The sequence below is a fragment of the Rhinoderma darwinii genome, chromosome 5 (genome assembly GCF_050947455.1).
Source record: "Rhinoderma darwinii isolate aRhiDar2 chromosome 5, aRhiDar2.hap1, whole genome shotgun sequence".
NCBI classification, from domain to species: domain Eukaryota; kingdom Metazoa; phylum Chordata; class Amphibia; order Anura; family Rhinodermatidae; genus Rhinoderma; species Rhinoderma darwinii.
In genome coordinates this window covers 150731254-150749285 of record NC_134691.1, presented here as the reverse complement: position 1 = coordinate 150749285, position 18032 = coordinate 150731254, and the positions used below count along the sequence as shown (strand labels likewise).

The following is an 18032-nucleotide window of genomic DNA, read 5'->3' as shown; positions in this document are numbered from 1 at the left end:
TATGTTAGCTCCGCTGTAAACACTTTTGCTGTTTAGAGGAGCTATAAAACTGACCTTCCTTTGAGAATCTGGAGCATTACATTTGTGGGTTCGATAAAACTCTCAAAATGGCTAGAAAAAGAGAGCTTTCATGTGAAACTCGACAGTCTATTCTTGTTCTTAGAAATAAAGGCTATTCCATGCGAGAAATTGCCAAGAAACTGAAGATTTCCTACAACGGTGTGTACTACTCCCTTCAGAGGACAGCACACACAGGCTCTAACCAGAGTAGAAAGAGAAGTGGGAATTAATGAATGAAAACAGAAAAGCACCACGTGCTTTTCTGTTTGTAAACATAAAACCAGAGTGTCATAATGATGCCGGCTGCGCACCATATGCTGATGACACACGGACCTTTATAGCGCGCAAAACGCAGCATTTTTTGCGCGCGCACAACGGACACGTCCGTGCAGGGCCGCCATCAGGAATTTCAGGGCCCCATACAGCTACATTTTCTGGGCCCCCCTACCGTGGCACCGCCTGTTAACGGTACTCCGTCCAGCACTATATCATGCTACCCAGGGCCGCCATCAGGGAGGGTATTAGGGGTACTGATGTGATGTCAATCAAGCCGCTTTGCAGTGTGCGCGCTCCCGACGTTGCTAGATAGCAACATCGGGAGAATGTTCGTCTCAACCGGGCATGGTAAGCCCGGTTGAGACGAACACACCGTGAATGTCAACAACACTACACTATATTCACCCCGTTTCGGCAAGCCACTTCTCCCCCCACCCTCTCACTACATGTAATTTCTCTAGCCGCCGCACCGGTGCTGCATCAGCACCCGGCGAACAACATAAAATATATTAAAAAAATAAACTCACCTAAGACGTTCCTACAGAGCTCTGAACGGTCCCGTCACTTGCCATCTTACTGCTACTTGGCGCCGCTCGCATTCATAGTAACAATGCGTTGTGGCACAGATGACGTAATCATATCACGCTCACGTAATTACGTCATCTGCACCCAACGCTTTGTTATTGTGAATGGGAGCAGTAAGAAGAAAAGTGACGGGATCGTTTAGATTTTCGTGGGAATGTCTTAGGTGAGTTTATTTATGTATATAAACGATGTGGCGGTCCCCCCCCCCCCCCCATTTTTATAACCAGCCCGATACAACACAGCAGCAGCAGCTTAGCATTAGAAGGATGGGAAGGTCAACTGTTTTTGGCCCTTCCCAGCCTCATAATACCAGCCTGCGGCCGCCCCAGTGCCCGACCGTCACAACAGATGGTCGGGTACTGGATCATACCAAGCTCTTCCCGGCAACCCTGGTGGCAGTGGGTACCTAGGTAATAATGGGTGGTTAGTGCTAGCCTCTGCACCGGCTAACACTAAGTACCGCCTAAATAATGGACGCTGTCAATCAGCCAACTGCCATTATCTAGGCACTAATAAAGCTTAAAAAAAAACACAAATACAATTTTTTTTTATTGAAATAAGAAATCCCCAACAAAACCCTTGTTAACCATTTTATTAAAATTTGAGAAAACGTAGATCTACGCAGTAGTCCAAAAGAATCGAAGATGTAGTTCAATCGGTACATCAAAATCTGCAAAAAAATAAAAAAAAGTTAGCAATGTGAACAATACCAATACTTACAGTCACCTACACACATATATACACGCACACACAAACAAACAACCATACACAAACACACACACATATATACACACACATATACACAAACACACCAAGATATACACAAACACACACACATAAACAAACACACACATATACACAAACTCACACATATACACAAACACACATATACAAACAAAAATACACATACACAAACACACACATATACACAAACACATACATATACACAAACACACACAAACACACACACAAACACACACATACACACAAACATACACACACACATATACACAAACACACATATACAAACAAAAACACACATACCCAAACACACACATATACACAAACACACACACACACACATACACACAAACATACACGCACACACAAACATATACACAAACACACACACATATACACAAACACACACACACAAATATACACACACACAAACATATACACAAACACACACACATATACACAAACACACACATACACACAAACACACACACATATACACAAACACACCCATATATACACAAACACACACACATAAACACACATATATATATATATATATATATATATATATACAGTTGTACATGTACCTTCAGTGGACCGCAGACTTGTGCCTTGCAATGCATCTACTGCGCATGCGCCGAGATGCGCATTCATGAGAAAAATGACATCCTCTACTGAGGACGGAGAGGATGTCATTGCGCATGCGCGGCCACCGCTAAAGGTAAATAGCGGTGGCCGGATCCCTAGACAACGCGAGCTACAAACAAAGAGGGACCGACGTGGACTTCAATCAACAACAGCAAGAAAAAGACATCGCAATGCTACAAAATGGTAATTACAACATTTCTTAACTTTACATGGGTGAGCTTCCTAGCTACATTTATGAAGTTGGGAATAATCCTTAAAGTCTATGCCATTGTGGAGGCCATACACATATATGAAATCAATGTACTGTCCCAAATGGATCTTTATTTGAAATTCTTTTCCATCATTTGTGACATTTTAAGAACAAGTGTTCAACTGGTTATGAAAAAATACACGAAGGGTGTGAGGTGTAAACTCATTGCAATATTGATCCCTAGACTGGAGTATAACAAAATATTAATACGTGTATATTATCCAGCCACCTAAGTAAAAACAGCACCTACATTTCAGGCAGTAGTAGGATTAAAGTGGTTGACCTGGATATAAGTGAACATCAGTGGCAATGCCAGAGTACTAGACGTCAACTACATCTGCTGTTACTAAGCAATGGACCAACGTATTTAAAATATCAATAATATAATGAAATGTATAGTAAACTTTAACAATTTTAATTCACTTAGATAAGCCCAATTAATTTTTCTAGAAATTTTCGACACATTAGTAGTCAGAGAGTCTATTCTTTCTAAATTAATAACCAGAACTATTTCACAAGGGTTTTTGCTCTGGTTCACCACAGTATGGAAACAAATCTTTGAATGTGAATGTCCTGTTGTTTTCATGTCCAAAATTTTTAGCTAATTATTTCTTAGTATATCTTTTGGCTGGATTCACACGAGAAAGAAATGCTGCTGATTTTCCGTGCAGAATATTTGGAATATGAAAATCTGCAGCGGATTACAGTCCCGGCCATGTGGATGAGATTTTTTCAAATTTCTTCCACATGCTGTTGAACATTTTCTGGAAAGAAATTAGAGCATGCTGCGGATTTTCTGGATGTTCAATGCGGATTTCAAAAATCTAAGAATTGCTTGGATAAATAAAAGCATTCCAAAGTTATAGCCACAAAAAGTTAGACATGACAGATTTGAAAAATGTGGCTCTGTCAGGAGGCTGCGGCAAGAGGTTAATGGTCCGATGGGTGGGGGTAGTTCGATCTGGGGGGCAGTACGGGCCTCTACCATGCTCTGCCCCGCAGAGTGCAATCTACGGCACTTAGGAGTTGGCGTGGATTTCCACTATAATTTAAGCCAGTTCAAAAATAATGCTGTTCAAGTGTGAACATTCACTTTAAACTTGATTTTGTTATACTGACTCACAGACTATTGAAGTGTAGCTAAACATTTAACAAACTTCTGACATGTCATAGTGACATGTCAGAAGTTTTGATTGACTGTGGTCCAAGCACGGAGACCCCCACCAATCGCTAAAACAAAGCAGCTGAAGCACTTCTGTGAGCGCTCAGCCGCTTCGTTTCTGTTCGGCTTTTTCAGGAAATCCGATGTATCGGAGTACGGGGCTCATAGACTTTCTATTGAGTCCGTCCTCCGATACATTGATTTCCAGAGTGCTTCAGCAGCTTTGTTTTAGCGGTTGGTGAGGGTCTCAGTGCTCGGACCCCCACCAATCAAAACTTCTGACATGTCCCTATGAGATGTCAGAAGTTTGTTAAACGTTTAGCTACACTTTAAGTTATTCAGACGTATATGGTTACTGTTTTATGCTTGTATGTAATTGCATATTAAATAAGTAATTGCAATTTCTTAATAAATGAAAGTGAATATTCCAAAGCTGTTAACGTTCTAGAGCCAAATGTGTCTATTTGCAGACTGAGAGTGTGATAAATGCAGATTCTGCTCACCTCAGTAATCCGTCCAGCTGATATGCTCACATGAAGAAGCACAGATGAAAGCACACACTTCTACAATGAACATAGATATTGGATGGCTTTTAAAACAGTATGTTGATGCCAATGAAACATAAACCACAAATTCTTCCCAAAGTAGACATTGACATGATCCCACTTGTTAGTCATGGCTGACAAATTTCTTCCACTGTCTTATGCAAGTGCTGATGTTTTTTTTTACTAATAGTTCCTATATAATTCTGGATATTTTTCAATACTCATCAAAACATGTAAAGAACCCCTGAGAAATGTGATTTTCACAGAAGTGCACAAAACTATTACTATCCTAATAACAGTTATCAGAGCAAATATAGTTACTTAAGGTAAGGAAATAAAAACACAATGAAGTGGCTTCTAGAATTTGTTATTCTAAAACATTTTGTGCATTTTGTATGCTAGATATCAAATAATCACTCAAACATAACATTTCAATGTGCATTCATAATTTAACCAATATAATATTAATTATTATCATTATTATCATTATTTTTTGTTATTATTATTATTATATAAAATAATCAACTAGCTAATCCAATTGCATAAATATTTAGGTATAGTCAATAAAGAAAAAATAGCACATATGGTGCCTATAAAAAGTATTCACCCCCACCCTTTGACTTTTTCAACATTGTTTGGGAAAAACATTTAGGGTAAGATCACACGTAGCGTAAATACTTTTTATGCAACGGATTTTGTTGCAGAAAATCTGCAGCATAATATAGTAGAAGCAAAGTGGATGAGATTTGAACAAATCTCAACCACATGCTGGGTAAATGAGTGGAAAAAATGCTCAGAAATTGACCTGTGGTGCGGTTATTTTAGTCTGCAGCATGTCAATTGTATTTGTGTAATCACTGCTTTTTTAGTGTGGGTTTTCCCCATTGAATTAAATGGGGAGGTAAAACCTGCAACAGATAGCAGATGCTGGGATTTTTGCAGCGGAGAATCTGCGATTTTGCTGCAAAAATCGCAACTCAGAAAAAACTTACCTATGTAAGTCTATGTGGCAGTACAGACAGTGCGTGAATTTTGCGCAGCGCGAGTGCGTTGCGTAAAACTCACGACATGTTCTATATTCGTGCGTTGTTCGCGCATCACGCACCCATTGAAGTCAATGGGTGCGTGAAAATCACGCATGCCACACGGATGCACCTGCGTTGGATGCGCGTTTTTCACGCATCACTTGTTATGTCCATGCAAATTACTTTATAAAACTGGTCCAAACAAGCACAAACCAGGAAGTGCTTGAGTTTCCTCTGCGTGTTTGTCCAACCTCCACACAGACAACTGCAGGCATGCCGCGTGGGATGGACGTGGAGAGGCTGATCTGCCTTGTGCAGGAGAGGCACGAAATCTGGGACGCCCGTGCAGAGTCCTACCATGACCGCTCGGCCAAGGAGGATGCATGGGAAGACATAGCCCAGGCACTCTTCACCAGTGAATGGGAGAAAAGCAGCACCCGCGACCGCAATAGAATTGGTGAGTACATGTCTTTATAAACGATGCAATGTCACCCCTATTGAAGTAGTGTGTCCCTGTCTTTTTCTTTTGCTAAATGCCCAACTTTAGTTTTGTGTCGCTGCAGCATTACCGTGTAGAATGTACTTTGCTGTGTAGTCATGTATTTGAGGGTCGAGTTGTTTGTGCGTTACCACAATGAGTGACCATGTTTTTGGTGTTCATCCTACAGTCCAGGATATTAAAACACGCTGGAGGAGCTGCAGGGACCAATTTCGCCGTGAGATGGGCGACAGAGGCCGAAGTGGTGATGGGGCATCCAAAAAACGGCCCTACATATATACAAAGCAGCTCATGTTCCTGAAGGATATCATGGAGATGAGATCGTAAGTAAATGTGCTATTGCCTGCGTAAATGTTGCTTTGCACATGTCATGTTCGCCGTAAAGCATTTTCTCATTATGTTTTTCGATTCCAGAACTACTGACAATCTGAACGACTCGGAGGAGGAGAGTGACCATACTGAGTCCCAGCCACATCCTCCCAGCAGTCTACTGCTGCCCCTAACCCCGGAGCCTACACCCCAGGACTCGGCCCCAGTAGAGTCGGCCCATGCCAAACTCCCTCAGGCAGAAAATCCCCCCCCCCCTCGACCACCAGCCAGACGCCGACGCAGTCAGCAGCCAGCCGCTGGGGCCCAGGTTGATAGTCAGGTCCTAGAATACCTGCGTCGAGCGGCCGACGAAGACGGCCAGGAGTTTTTTGCCCGGGGAATAGTGCCACTGTTGCGGAAGGTACCTGATGATAGGGTGGCACGCCTACACTCAGCAATTATTTCCCTGATTGATAGCACCACACCTCCCAACAATCCTCACCACTTTTTCACTGCAATCGAGCAGTGGTGAGGATTCGCGGTGGCTTCGACAAGCTCCAATTACCCTGGCCCATACCAACCAGCCACCCCCAGCGCACGCCCACACCCATATAGAGCTGGGCCTTCCCGGTTTTCCCCTGGTCCTCTGCCTGCCCGTGAGCTCCATTTGCCACAATACAGCAGAGGTCCAGAAACCTTCGCTCCCCCTTTCCCTGGACCCAGCTACCAGGCCCATCATCACCACCACTATGCTGGAGACGAACATCCTCAGCAGCTCCATGGCCAGCATAGTGGTGCTGAAATGCCCGCGTACAGTTTCCCCGGGCCAGCAATACCACCATTTATAAAAGTGGCTGTGGGATGAGCCGACCAAGGTTATTGTTTGTCGGCCTGCATAGTCTGCTCTGATATATTTTGCACCATGTTGGTGCGACCTTGTTTGTGTTTTTTTCTTTTGCACCCCGTTTATGGTGTGCAATCAACATTAAAAACAAAGGTGTTTACAGTTGCAATTGCGTGTTGAGCTTTTTTTGCCCCCCCTCCACAAAATGATTACCTAAACTGGATCTTTACTGTACACTCATACACTGCTGAGCTTGCCCCAAAATAATGGCACACGTTCTATGAGGTATTAGTTCATCTGTAGGGGTTTGCCATTGTTTGAAACAGATGTGAATGTTGGCGTGCTGTGATGTGCCAATAGCCACAGAAAGGACAGTCGGAATTGGAGGAGAACTTAATTTTGGCAACCAGAATTCATTCTCATGCAATCACTTTCATGACTGTCAAATGGCAAGTACAAACCCCAACAGATGTAAACTCGCAACCCACGTCAAGGCTCCTCATGTATTGTGAGTCCCTAACACTACAAGCCCCTAACCTAAAACAAAAAACACTGGCCACCTCGGGCCTGTGGACACAATAATCTAAGAACTATGCGACCCTTTAAATGACATCAAGCCCCCATGGTGCGGCTCCTGATGGGCTCTCAAAATATGCAGCCAAACTTTCCCGCACTCGGAGTCCAGATGTGAGAGATCTCCCTAGTGGAATTGCCGGCACAGTGTTGCTGGTGGGTGCATGTGTTAGTATATATTCGGCATCAAAAGTTGCATCATGAATGCGGCAGAAGTTATGCAGAACTACACACGCTTGGATGACACGTGTCACATTCTGCAGTGACATTTGCATTGTAGACAGAAACACCCGCCACCTGTTAGACATAATGCCAAAGGCACATTCCACACATCTTCGAGCTCGGCAAAGGCGGTAATTGAACATGCGTCTACGCTCATCCAAGCCCCTTCTTGCAAATGGCCACATTACTTGCCTTGTCAGGGCAAACCCCTCATCTGCAACTATGACATATGGGATCGGTGGGCCGCTGGAGCCAGGGAGGATGGTAGGTTCCGGCACCGCCAGTTGATTATTCACAAGTCGTTTACCCATTCTGGATGAACTGAATATGCGGGCATCAGCAGAGCTTCCATACGAGCCTATGTCTACAATCGTGAAACAATAATTACTGTCCGCCAAGGCCAACAACACGATGGAAAAAAACAGTTTGTAGTTATAGTATTGAGAGCCACTGCGTGGGGACTTCTTCACACGAATGTGCTTGCCGTCTAGGGTACCAATACAATTCGGAAATTGAGTTGCACGAAGAAATGTGTCATAAATTCTAAGCCACTGTTCTGTCGTGGGCTGAGGCATGACCATGGTCTTTAATCTCTGCCACAGCACAACACAGGTGGATGTCACAATGAAGGAAATGGTGGTCACTCCCAAAAGAAATTCAAAATGTAACGAATGGTAACTATTGCCTGTGGCCAGAAATCTAAATGCAAGATAAATCAGAAACAATAAAGAACACATGTTATGGCAGACTTGTAAAACATACAGCGTCCTCTAAGAACTAATTGAAGCTGCACACATACCTCAAGGTCACAAGCAGTCGTTCCTCAGGGGAAATGCAGCGTCGCATGTTGGTATTCTGGTAGGTGATTCTAGTGCCAATCTGCGCAAGCAGAAGATCAAAGGTGGACACAGACATGCGGCAGAACGCACAAAATTTCTCTGGGTGACGCCGTAAGTCCTCATATAGTGTATGAAAGTGCCCTTTGGAGGTTCGTTGGGCCACAAGTGGATGAACCGAAATCCGAGTTCTTCTACGCGGCTGGTGCTGCAGCATGGGTCGCCGTTCGCCAAAACGACGCAAAATCATCCACGCGAGCAGCACACGTGCCAGCGACTGAGAAGGCATAAATGTGGCTTGCAAGCCAAGACACGTGTCAACAGTTTAAACACACACTGGGGTTTCAGCAGATGCTGCAATAAGGCGGACAACCTGTTCACTCAGCAAGCAGGGGTTGGGCCAGCCTGCCTATTTGTAGGCTGGCCTCGCATTACCTACCCCTGCATTTTTTACGCCCGTTTTAAACGCAGGTCCCGCATGACAAACGCAATGGCAACGCGCGCAATACGCTGCATTTTTTGCACGCGCAAAATGCACACGCTCGTGTAAACCAGGCCTTATACTTACCCAGAATTCGGTGCTTCCTCATCCAGGCCGGCCTCCTGGGATGACATTTCATCCCATGTGACCGCTGTAATTATCGACAACGCTGAGACGTCATCCCAGGAGCCCGACCAGCAGGACGGCAGTGGGACGCGTCACTGCTACGTAAGTATGAAACTTTTTTTTTTATGTGCAGTTTTTCAGGCCAGAATTACCTGCGCCTCCCAGGGCGGATAAGCTGTGTGCCTTTAAGCAACGTAACCGCCCAGTGTAAACATAGCCTTAAACTGGATCTTTGAGGGTAGCATATTACAGCTATAGGTCCTTACTCCTATTATCCAAAACGCCACAAACATTTTTTATATACAAATGATAAAAAAAATGCAGCACTCAAAAGTAAAGTTCAGTTGTGAGTAGTTATTCACCCTTTAGCATGTCTGCGTGCAGATATGATGTGGAGTGAAGAAATATTGACAATTTAATTTTACTTTGGAGTTCTGCGTTTTTTCTCATGTCTATGGACCTAGACCTCTAACTTTTTGAAAATGATTTTTGCATGTGGTGCTGTTTTTTGTGCCATTTTGGTAATAGGAGCGATTATACAGTGGACTCATACCTTTGAGTCTGCTGTATTCAAGAGAGGAGCCCTTCCTCTGCCCCTCTCTGCGGTAACTGACAGACTGCTGTGTATATGTGCATTAACAGCAGCCTGTCAGTCACTGCAGAGAGGAGTGGTGACGTTTTGCTAATATGAGTACAGGCCCATTGCTGTAAAATACTAACCTTGTATGGGGCATCATGGCCAGCTGACATTTACTTTAATCACAGTGAATTTAAAAGAGTTGTCCGAAAGTACAACATATAAGAAAAAAATATTGTATAATGATATAGTAAGGACAACTATTCATCTAAAGTAAAGAGAGAACGCTCACTAATTCTATACTCATTACTGATAGGTTGTCCCCAATATTTAAAATGTAAGCAACTAAATGTGGGTGGGATTAAAGAGTACAAACCTCCTTCTGGGAGATCACCGCACACAGTCTGAACCACTGTCATGACGATTATCAGAATCATCATATTCTCTACAGAATAGGCTGTGTAGTATAAGTTTGATCCAGTAGAACCGCTGGAGGCCCAGGTATTGTGGTCGTAATACAGATAGTAATATGCAGACCAAACAATCAGTACTTTATGTCAGTATTTAACTTTAGATTTCAATGCGAAGGTGTGAATGAGGCTTTAGTAAATCTTCTACCTTTATGATTTTTATTAAACTATATAAACTTTGATAAACCCGACATTTTCAAAAAATGGCACAGCTTGGCCACAAATTGTGGCAACAAACGCATTTTGACCCCGACGTGTGCAAACAGCCTGAGACCAGGGCTACACCTAGATATTTTGTAGCGCTATTGATTGATGAAAGAAATTGTGTTAGGCCCCATGCACATGTCCGTAGTTTTTATCTGCAATTACGGATTCGTGTGCATGGGGCCTGACAGTTGCAGCTCAATGTATTTATTTGGACTGCAGCTGTCGCTCAAAAGTTAAAAGCAATCAATAGTTTACTCTTATTATCATTTACTTTTTTATTTTCCCATCCAAGTAGCCATGTGAGTTATTTTTTTTGAGACTTGAATCTTTGGGGTACATATTATTTATATAAGGGGTTTTCTGACTAAGAACATTTATCACCAGTTCACAGGAAAGGTGATAAATCTATGACTGCTGGGGGCCCCACCGATAGAAACCCCAATGATTACTAGAACGGGGGTCCCGAGTCCCCCGTACTTCCACGCTGCACAATCGCAGTGAGAAGGAGTTTAAATGGAACGGCGGTCACACATGTGCCCTGCCGTTCTATTAAATGTCTATTGGGCTAAAAGAGGTAGCCGTGTGCAGCACTCGGCTCTTTCCATCAACTCTATAAAAAATTAATGGAGCGGCAGGACGCCGGCATGTGATATACTGTTTACTGTATGACAGGGGTAGGCAAAAAATTTTGTACGGTGTGCCAATTTAAAAAAAAAATTCAAAGATAAAGTACTCAGTGTGCAATAGAATACATGAAAGTCAAATAACACAAACTGATTTCTTTAGTGAACTCTCACGCAAGCGCTGTGCATTCCCTGGCCCTGAATAAACCAGTTACGTTGACACACGCCAGAGCCATTAATCAAGCCAAGGCGGAATTTTTCTAAACCAGACAACTTTTTAATCAACAAAGAAGGTTAATAAATATTGTTGAAAACGGCAACATAGGGGATTCCAAGTATGCCTGTACATAATAAGAAAATAAATACTAGTTTAATATATCTCTTTTTATTAGCAAAATGTATATACAAAACAATACAAATAGTTTCATTATAACAATCAAACCATTTACAGGTCCGTTATGTACATTAGTAGACTTAAGGCCACTTTCAGTATTTTTATTCGTTTTTAGCATCAGTATTTATAAGCCATAACCAGGAATGGAACCTCCACAGAGAAACATATAATGGAAAGATTTTTAACTCTTTCATGTTGTGAACCCACTCCTGGTTTTGGCTTATGAATACTGATGCAGAATACTGACTAGAATGCTGCCACGTGAATGTGGCCCAACACACACAGTTAAGCTTTATAAAGGAGCTCCTTTCAGTTCTGTGGCCTTCCGTGCAAATTGAAATCTAAGGAATGTTTACTATAATGGAACCACAGAAAACAGACTGCTAGCTACACAAATGTATACATATAGTGGTTGGCATTCCGCGTAAACATTTCTATACTGCGCTTCATATGTTTTAAGTAAAAGATTTTTATGTAAGAAAAACACCAAAGTACTTAGAACTTATACTAACTACATTTATTAGAAATTCAAGCTTTAATGTTCACAGTTTATCTCCTGCTGCATCACAGTGGTCTGTAAATGTCATAATTAATTTAATTACTTTATCAAGTTTCCAATCATTCTAAATTCGCCATTGCCTCTATTTCAGTAGTCTGCATTTTCATATCGGTAAGGCTGCCCTGAGAAGCCATTGCTCGTACATGTACCATATCGATAAAAGTCCAGGTTGTCCACTCTCTCAGGCTTTGTTGGTATTTGTTCTTGATAGCCCAATGCAGATTTAATGACTGTGAAATCCTCTTGAGCTTTTATGTCACTAAAGACGCCTTCCGATGTGCTGTCTTGCATGTGTGAATAGTTTTGCAGAGTTTTGACATCGCAGAGATTGTCAGAATATTTAACAACGGGAGGTTTATAGGCTTGGTATGAAACCTTGGTGGTTGTTGTAATAACGGTTTGTAATGCTGGAGAGGGGGACTTTGCATATCTGCATGGATACTCGGCATTGTAATAAGAGTGACCAGTATTTGGTTGAATTTGGGCATAGTCATTTCTGTCCACATATCCGTTTTTTGAAAGTATTTGTTTCCATCCATTGTGCTTACCAGAACCATCATGTGTGTTCAGAATGCCAAGATTAGGCTGAGGCCCATTTAACTGAACTCGTTCACTATCTGGCAAACTACCCACTGCGTCTTTATACAGTGGTGGGTATGAATTGGAGGTCATATATCCAGGAACATGGAAATCATAACCACATGGAGTTCTGGGCACATATATTCTATTAGGGCATTTTGGAAATGACGCCACAGAATCCCCCTGATATCCCACAGGATCATAGTTGGTTTTGTAGGGATCTGCATTCTGAAATGATGTGTAATGTTGTGGTGGAAGTGGAAAGTTTCCATCTGCAACAAGACTGAGGCGTTCTGATCCCTCCAAGCAAGAGCTGGGATGAGGAAAATGTCCTCCACTATCGTTGTATCTTCCCACCTAAAAGGGAGCAATGGAAAATTGTACATTTTAATAAGTATTATTTATCTACATACCTTATGGCCATAAAATAGGGTAGAGAAATGACAATTAAATGTAGATGGTACATCTTTCCTAATAATAGTCAAGAACTGGCATGGAGAAATATCTCTGGACATATAAAATTGTTGGTGACATATGCTAGGCTTTCTAGGCAAAGATTGAGTTCTGCCACCCTAACCCTTTATCTAAATAGCCTAACCATGGCAGAGTGGCTTCTTGGTGCTCCACCTGCCATCTGGCTATAGTGACTATTTTACTGGATATCCTGTCAAAAACAATGATCTCAAAAAATGTTTACCCAGAGATATCCTTTTAAATAAATTCACTTTGAAAGTCTACGATAAATGTTATACTGTGTAGAATGGTCCAACAGAAGAGAAAAAAAGACTATCAAGCCTGTAACATATTTTGGGGTGATCTAGAACCTCTTGTGTATTAATAATATTAATCACAGTAAGAATTGAACAATGAGCTTGGTTAATGAGCCATCAGTCAGCTGCCATATAGGAGTGCTCCATGAAGCGAAACCTAAGTGCACTATAGAGCTGCTCCTGAGAGCTATTTCCTCACCTCAGATTCCAGAAGCTTCTTTTTCTGTGACAGGTGAGAAGAGGACATTTGTCTTTTCACGGCGCTTCTTCGGGCTTCCGTCTCTGATTTACTTTCTGGTCTTGGATGGTCATGAACTCCTTTTGCCTGAAAATAGATCAGAAATTGTTATTATAGAAAAGATTGACTGCAGATTATTAGTTTCACTAGAAAATATGGATGATAAGTATGTGTTGCTTGACTGATTGACCTATGTAGTTGGTTTAGCAGGATATGTTATTCCGCATTCTTTTTGTTCAGCCATAGTGAAGTCTACGAGAAGGAATTGGCGAAGTGAATTTATCTGTCACACATTTTCCTGATATATAAATATATATATACACATACATATATACACACATCTCTACATCTTTCTCTCTCTCTGTATGTATGTGTGTGTATATATATATATATACTCTATCATTTTAAAGCATTCACTACATTGTAAGATTTTAACACAAAACTCACATTGTATAGTTCATTGTATTCTGAGAAATTACCTGAAAAAAGATGGCTTTTCCATCTAGTCGCCAGAAATTGGTGACGGGATAACCACTGTGACCTCGACAAGGGATCAGTTCTAGAGCAGAGTTACAATTACTGCAGAGTTTTTCTGCAAAGAAAGCACAAATAGAACATATTATCAAAGTGTTTTCCATAGCTTAAAATGTACAGTGTTTGTGAATAAGTCACACAGGCAGGAGCATATAGATGGATACATTATATCAAGGTTATCTGTTTTTGTTTCTTTTTTTTTCAATTATAATATTAATAATACAGTCAAAATAATACAGAAATAATAGATTATGCATTAGCAACCCCGAACATTACATTATAGCACTAAAAACGGAAAGTAGAGTAGCTCCTGTACATGACTGTGTTATAAATCTCTGTGGTACAGATCCATAATATAGCTCCCATAGATTTTAATGGGCGCATACAGTTCCTTGAATATTTTTTTTTTATACAGAAATACACCGAGGTTACCTTCTGCTTGTGAAGGGACATGACAAGATCTCTTGCAGTTCAGGTGTAAATACGAAACCATGGCATCTTCCATCGGATGCCATAATATGTAAATATTTATCCCCTAGGGGCAATGCAGATAATTTGGTACCTAAAGGAGGCACATTACTACTCCACTTTACCTAATACAAAAAATGCAACTATAAACTTTGACTGGAAAAAATTACATATTTATTTTCGCAGACCTCTAACTAAAATTTGATATTTCCTTTAATTATGAATGTAGTCAACAAAATCTTAAAATATTGTTTAGTGCTTTGAAATAAAAAAAATGATGTGAATGTGGAGGGGCTCATAGGCTTTCAAAGACTTCTAAAGGGGTCAATAGAATCCTTGCTATATGCCCTTTCATTACACAATATATGTGTATAGTTTAATCCTACATATCCCTAAAATATTGGGTAAAACTTAAATACTGCTTTGTGTTAATTTTATTACTGTATATAACAATGTCTCTAAGTTCCAAATTCTTACCCAGTTCTTTTATATGAGATTGAAATAAACTAGTGCATGATAAAACAGAATCAAGAAACTTCACTCACTTTGTTGCTTCTGTCTTGCCTTGTCACAGATTGCTGGCCTGAGCTGCATTTTACCCCCATCTGACAAGGTACAGCTCCGGCTGCACACCACTACACCCAGACAAGACTTCTTCAGGATCTGACAGTTGTGATTGTTGGTGTTTCTCATTGCCCAGCCACTGAGGTGGCGCTGAGCATTTTTGTCTTCTCCAATGTAAATAAATCTCACATAGCCATCTGTCCACTCCTGGAAGGTGTCAAACTGCTTTATATCCTGAAATATTCAATGGGATCTTTTAGGGCACATTCACACATGGCGGAATTGCTGTGGAATTCCGCTGCGGACAGTCCGCAGTGGAATTCTCCAGCGCCCGTTTTTTTACATTTGTTTCTATACATTTTTAGGCAAGTTAGTTCAGACGTTGCGGAAAACTCCACTGCGGACCTTAGGCTGCAGTGCAGAATTTTCAGTCCGCAGCATGCACTGTCTGTTGCGGAGAAGAAGCGGAATTTCACTGCGTATTTCAGCCTTTGCAATGCAAAAACTGAAATCTGTGGCAAGTACGCTGTGTTTTCTGCAATGTCTGAATTACCTGTCAAATATGCAAATGTTGGTGCAGATTTGATGCGTAATTGCCCCAAATCTGCACCAACATTTGCAGCGGAAAAATTCCGCCACGTCTGGCCGTGCCCTTATACTAATACACATAATAATTTTCTAATAAGACACATCACAGTCATTTACCACCAAGGTGAATGCTCTTTCTTTTTCATGGCAGTCAATGCTGGGTTACAGGTTAAATCTCTTAAAAATGTATTATTAAATGACTGTTACAAATCATTCATATGAATTTGTATTGTATACAATATTATAAACACTAACTCACCCCTTTCGGCAGGATATATATATATATATATATATATATATATATATATATATATATATATATATATATAAAACACTGTATTTATTTATTCATTTATTATTTTTATTATTATTATTAGAATTATTATTATTCATTACCCATTACACAAATGTATGTTGCCTCTATGGTCTGTATTTGAACTCAGGTTAATAAAACAACATAACAAGGGACAGATTATAGTTATTTATATTCAGCTAGAATATATATATATATATATATATATATATATGTATATAAAGGGTATATATACTGAGGTAACTATAATATAACTTTAGCTATAACTATAATGTAACCACAGTATATAATGAGAGAGAGAGAGAGGGAGCGCACCCATGCACAACATATCTGTGGGTCCAAATTTTAATACTAGAGCATTTTCATTAACTTATATACAATCTTATATTTCTGTTATAATCTACTATAAAGGGAAGTGATGATTCTGCCTGTTATTAAAAGAAACTTTTTCAGAAAATGTGTGCTGCTGGAGGTTACAGATGTTGGAAAATATATTATTTATAATTAAATAAATTAGGAAACAATCTCAAGAACCTAAATAATTCCACAGCTGAAATATAGGCAACAATTGTTCTCTTATATATTCCTTGCTGTGACTGTTTTTTTCCCCTTTTTATTACTGTTAGTTCTACATCTGCGCGCAGCCGCCAAGAATAATTAAGCAACGACAATGCCAATAGCAATTTCTAAATGATCTTACAACATAATAAACCTTTCCACGGATTATATGATGATAGATAGATAGATAGATAGATAGATAGATAGATAGATAGATAGATAGATAGATAGATAGATAGATAGATAGATAGATAGATAGACATTATGTACAGACAAATAAATAAGTTCTCTAAAATACTGAAGGACAAAAAATTGTTATATATATTTAATGTCCACGGCTGGAATCCCGACTGTGGCACATTTCTGGTGATCTTTTGCTCTTTTATTATACTTATTTAGTATATAATATATATTTATTATAGCTCTTATATTTCACAAAGATGAGCAGGGGAAATATAAGTGTTATTATGTAACAAAGAAGTAATAATAAGGATAATAATTATAATAATGGTCCATAGCCGAGTCTCCTCCACTACGAGCTGTGTTGAGATATTTGCTTGAGTACAAGATCTGTTTGGCAATAGATTAGCAGTTTACAATTGAGACTGAACAGTCCAGTAACAGCGATGACATATTCCCCATTGATCGCTCAGACGAGGATGTTTGCTGATCCTTTACTGAGTACACACTGGATTATACACAGCAGATACCGCACAAGTGCTCACTGCTCTACCGTGCGTGTGTGAAACCAGGATGTGTCTATCCTGGTTTATCAGCACCTTATCAGAAGTGATCTACAAGAAATGTCATACAACATGAAGAAACATGATCAGAACATTGATGATTTTATATAAATGTATATATATGTATATATATTATATTATATATACATCGCATATACCAATGACTCTAGTACTCGATATCTAGCGGTACAGCAAGAAATGTATTTCTTTGTCACCGGTTGTTTTAATAAACCGAAATTCTCAACAGTAAATTGTGACATATTTTCCTGAAATGAGTATACATGAACTTGTAGATGATATACTTGTATAAATATTCTATTTATCTATCTATCTATCTATCTATCTATCTATCTATCTATCTATCTATCTCATATCTATCTATCTATCTATCTATCTATCTCATATTTATCTATCTATCTATCTATCTATCTATCTATCTATCTATCTATCTATCTATCTATCTATCTATCTATCTATCTATCTATCTATCTCATATCATTCCATCTATCTATCTATCTATCTATCTATCTATCTATCTATCTATCTATCTATCTATCTATCTATCTATCTGTCTGTCTGTCTGTCTGTCTATCTATCTATCTATCTATCTATCTATCTATCTATCTATCTATCTATCTATCTATCTATCTATCTATCTATCTATC

At 40.0% G+C, this 18032-nt stretch overlaps 1 protein-coding gene across 1 annotated transcript in view; it reads right to left on the bottom strand.

Annotated features, from left to right (window-relative positions):
- Positions 1 to 12041: 12041 nt before the first annotated feature.
- GCM2 (glial cells missing transcription factor 2) overlaps positions 12042 to 18032 on the bottom strand; it is an 8160-nt gene continuing 2169 nt past the window's right edge. The window contains exons 2-5 of the mRNA XM_075828430.1: positions 15147 to 15399; positions 14079 to 14191; positions 13561 to 13686; positions 12042 to 12948 (exon numbers count right to left, since the gene is read on the bottom strand). Of these exons, the coding sequence (XP_075684545.1) occupies positions 12100 to 12948; positions 13561 to 13686; positions 14079 to 14191; positions 15147 to 15399 (1341 nt within the window). The 3' untranslated portion in view covers positions 12042 to 12099. The remainder of the gene's footprint in view (positions 12949 to 13560; positions 13687 to 14078; positions 14192 to 15146; positions 15400 to 18032) is intronic.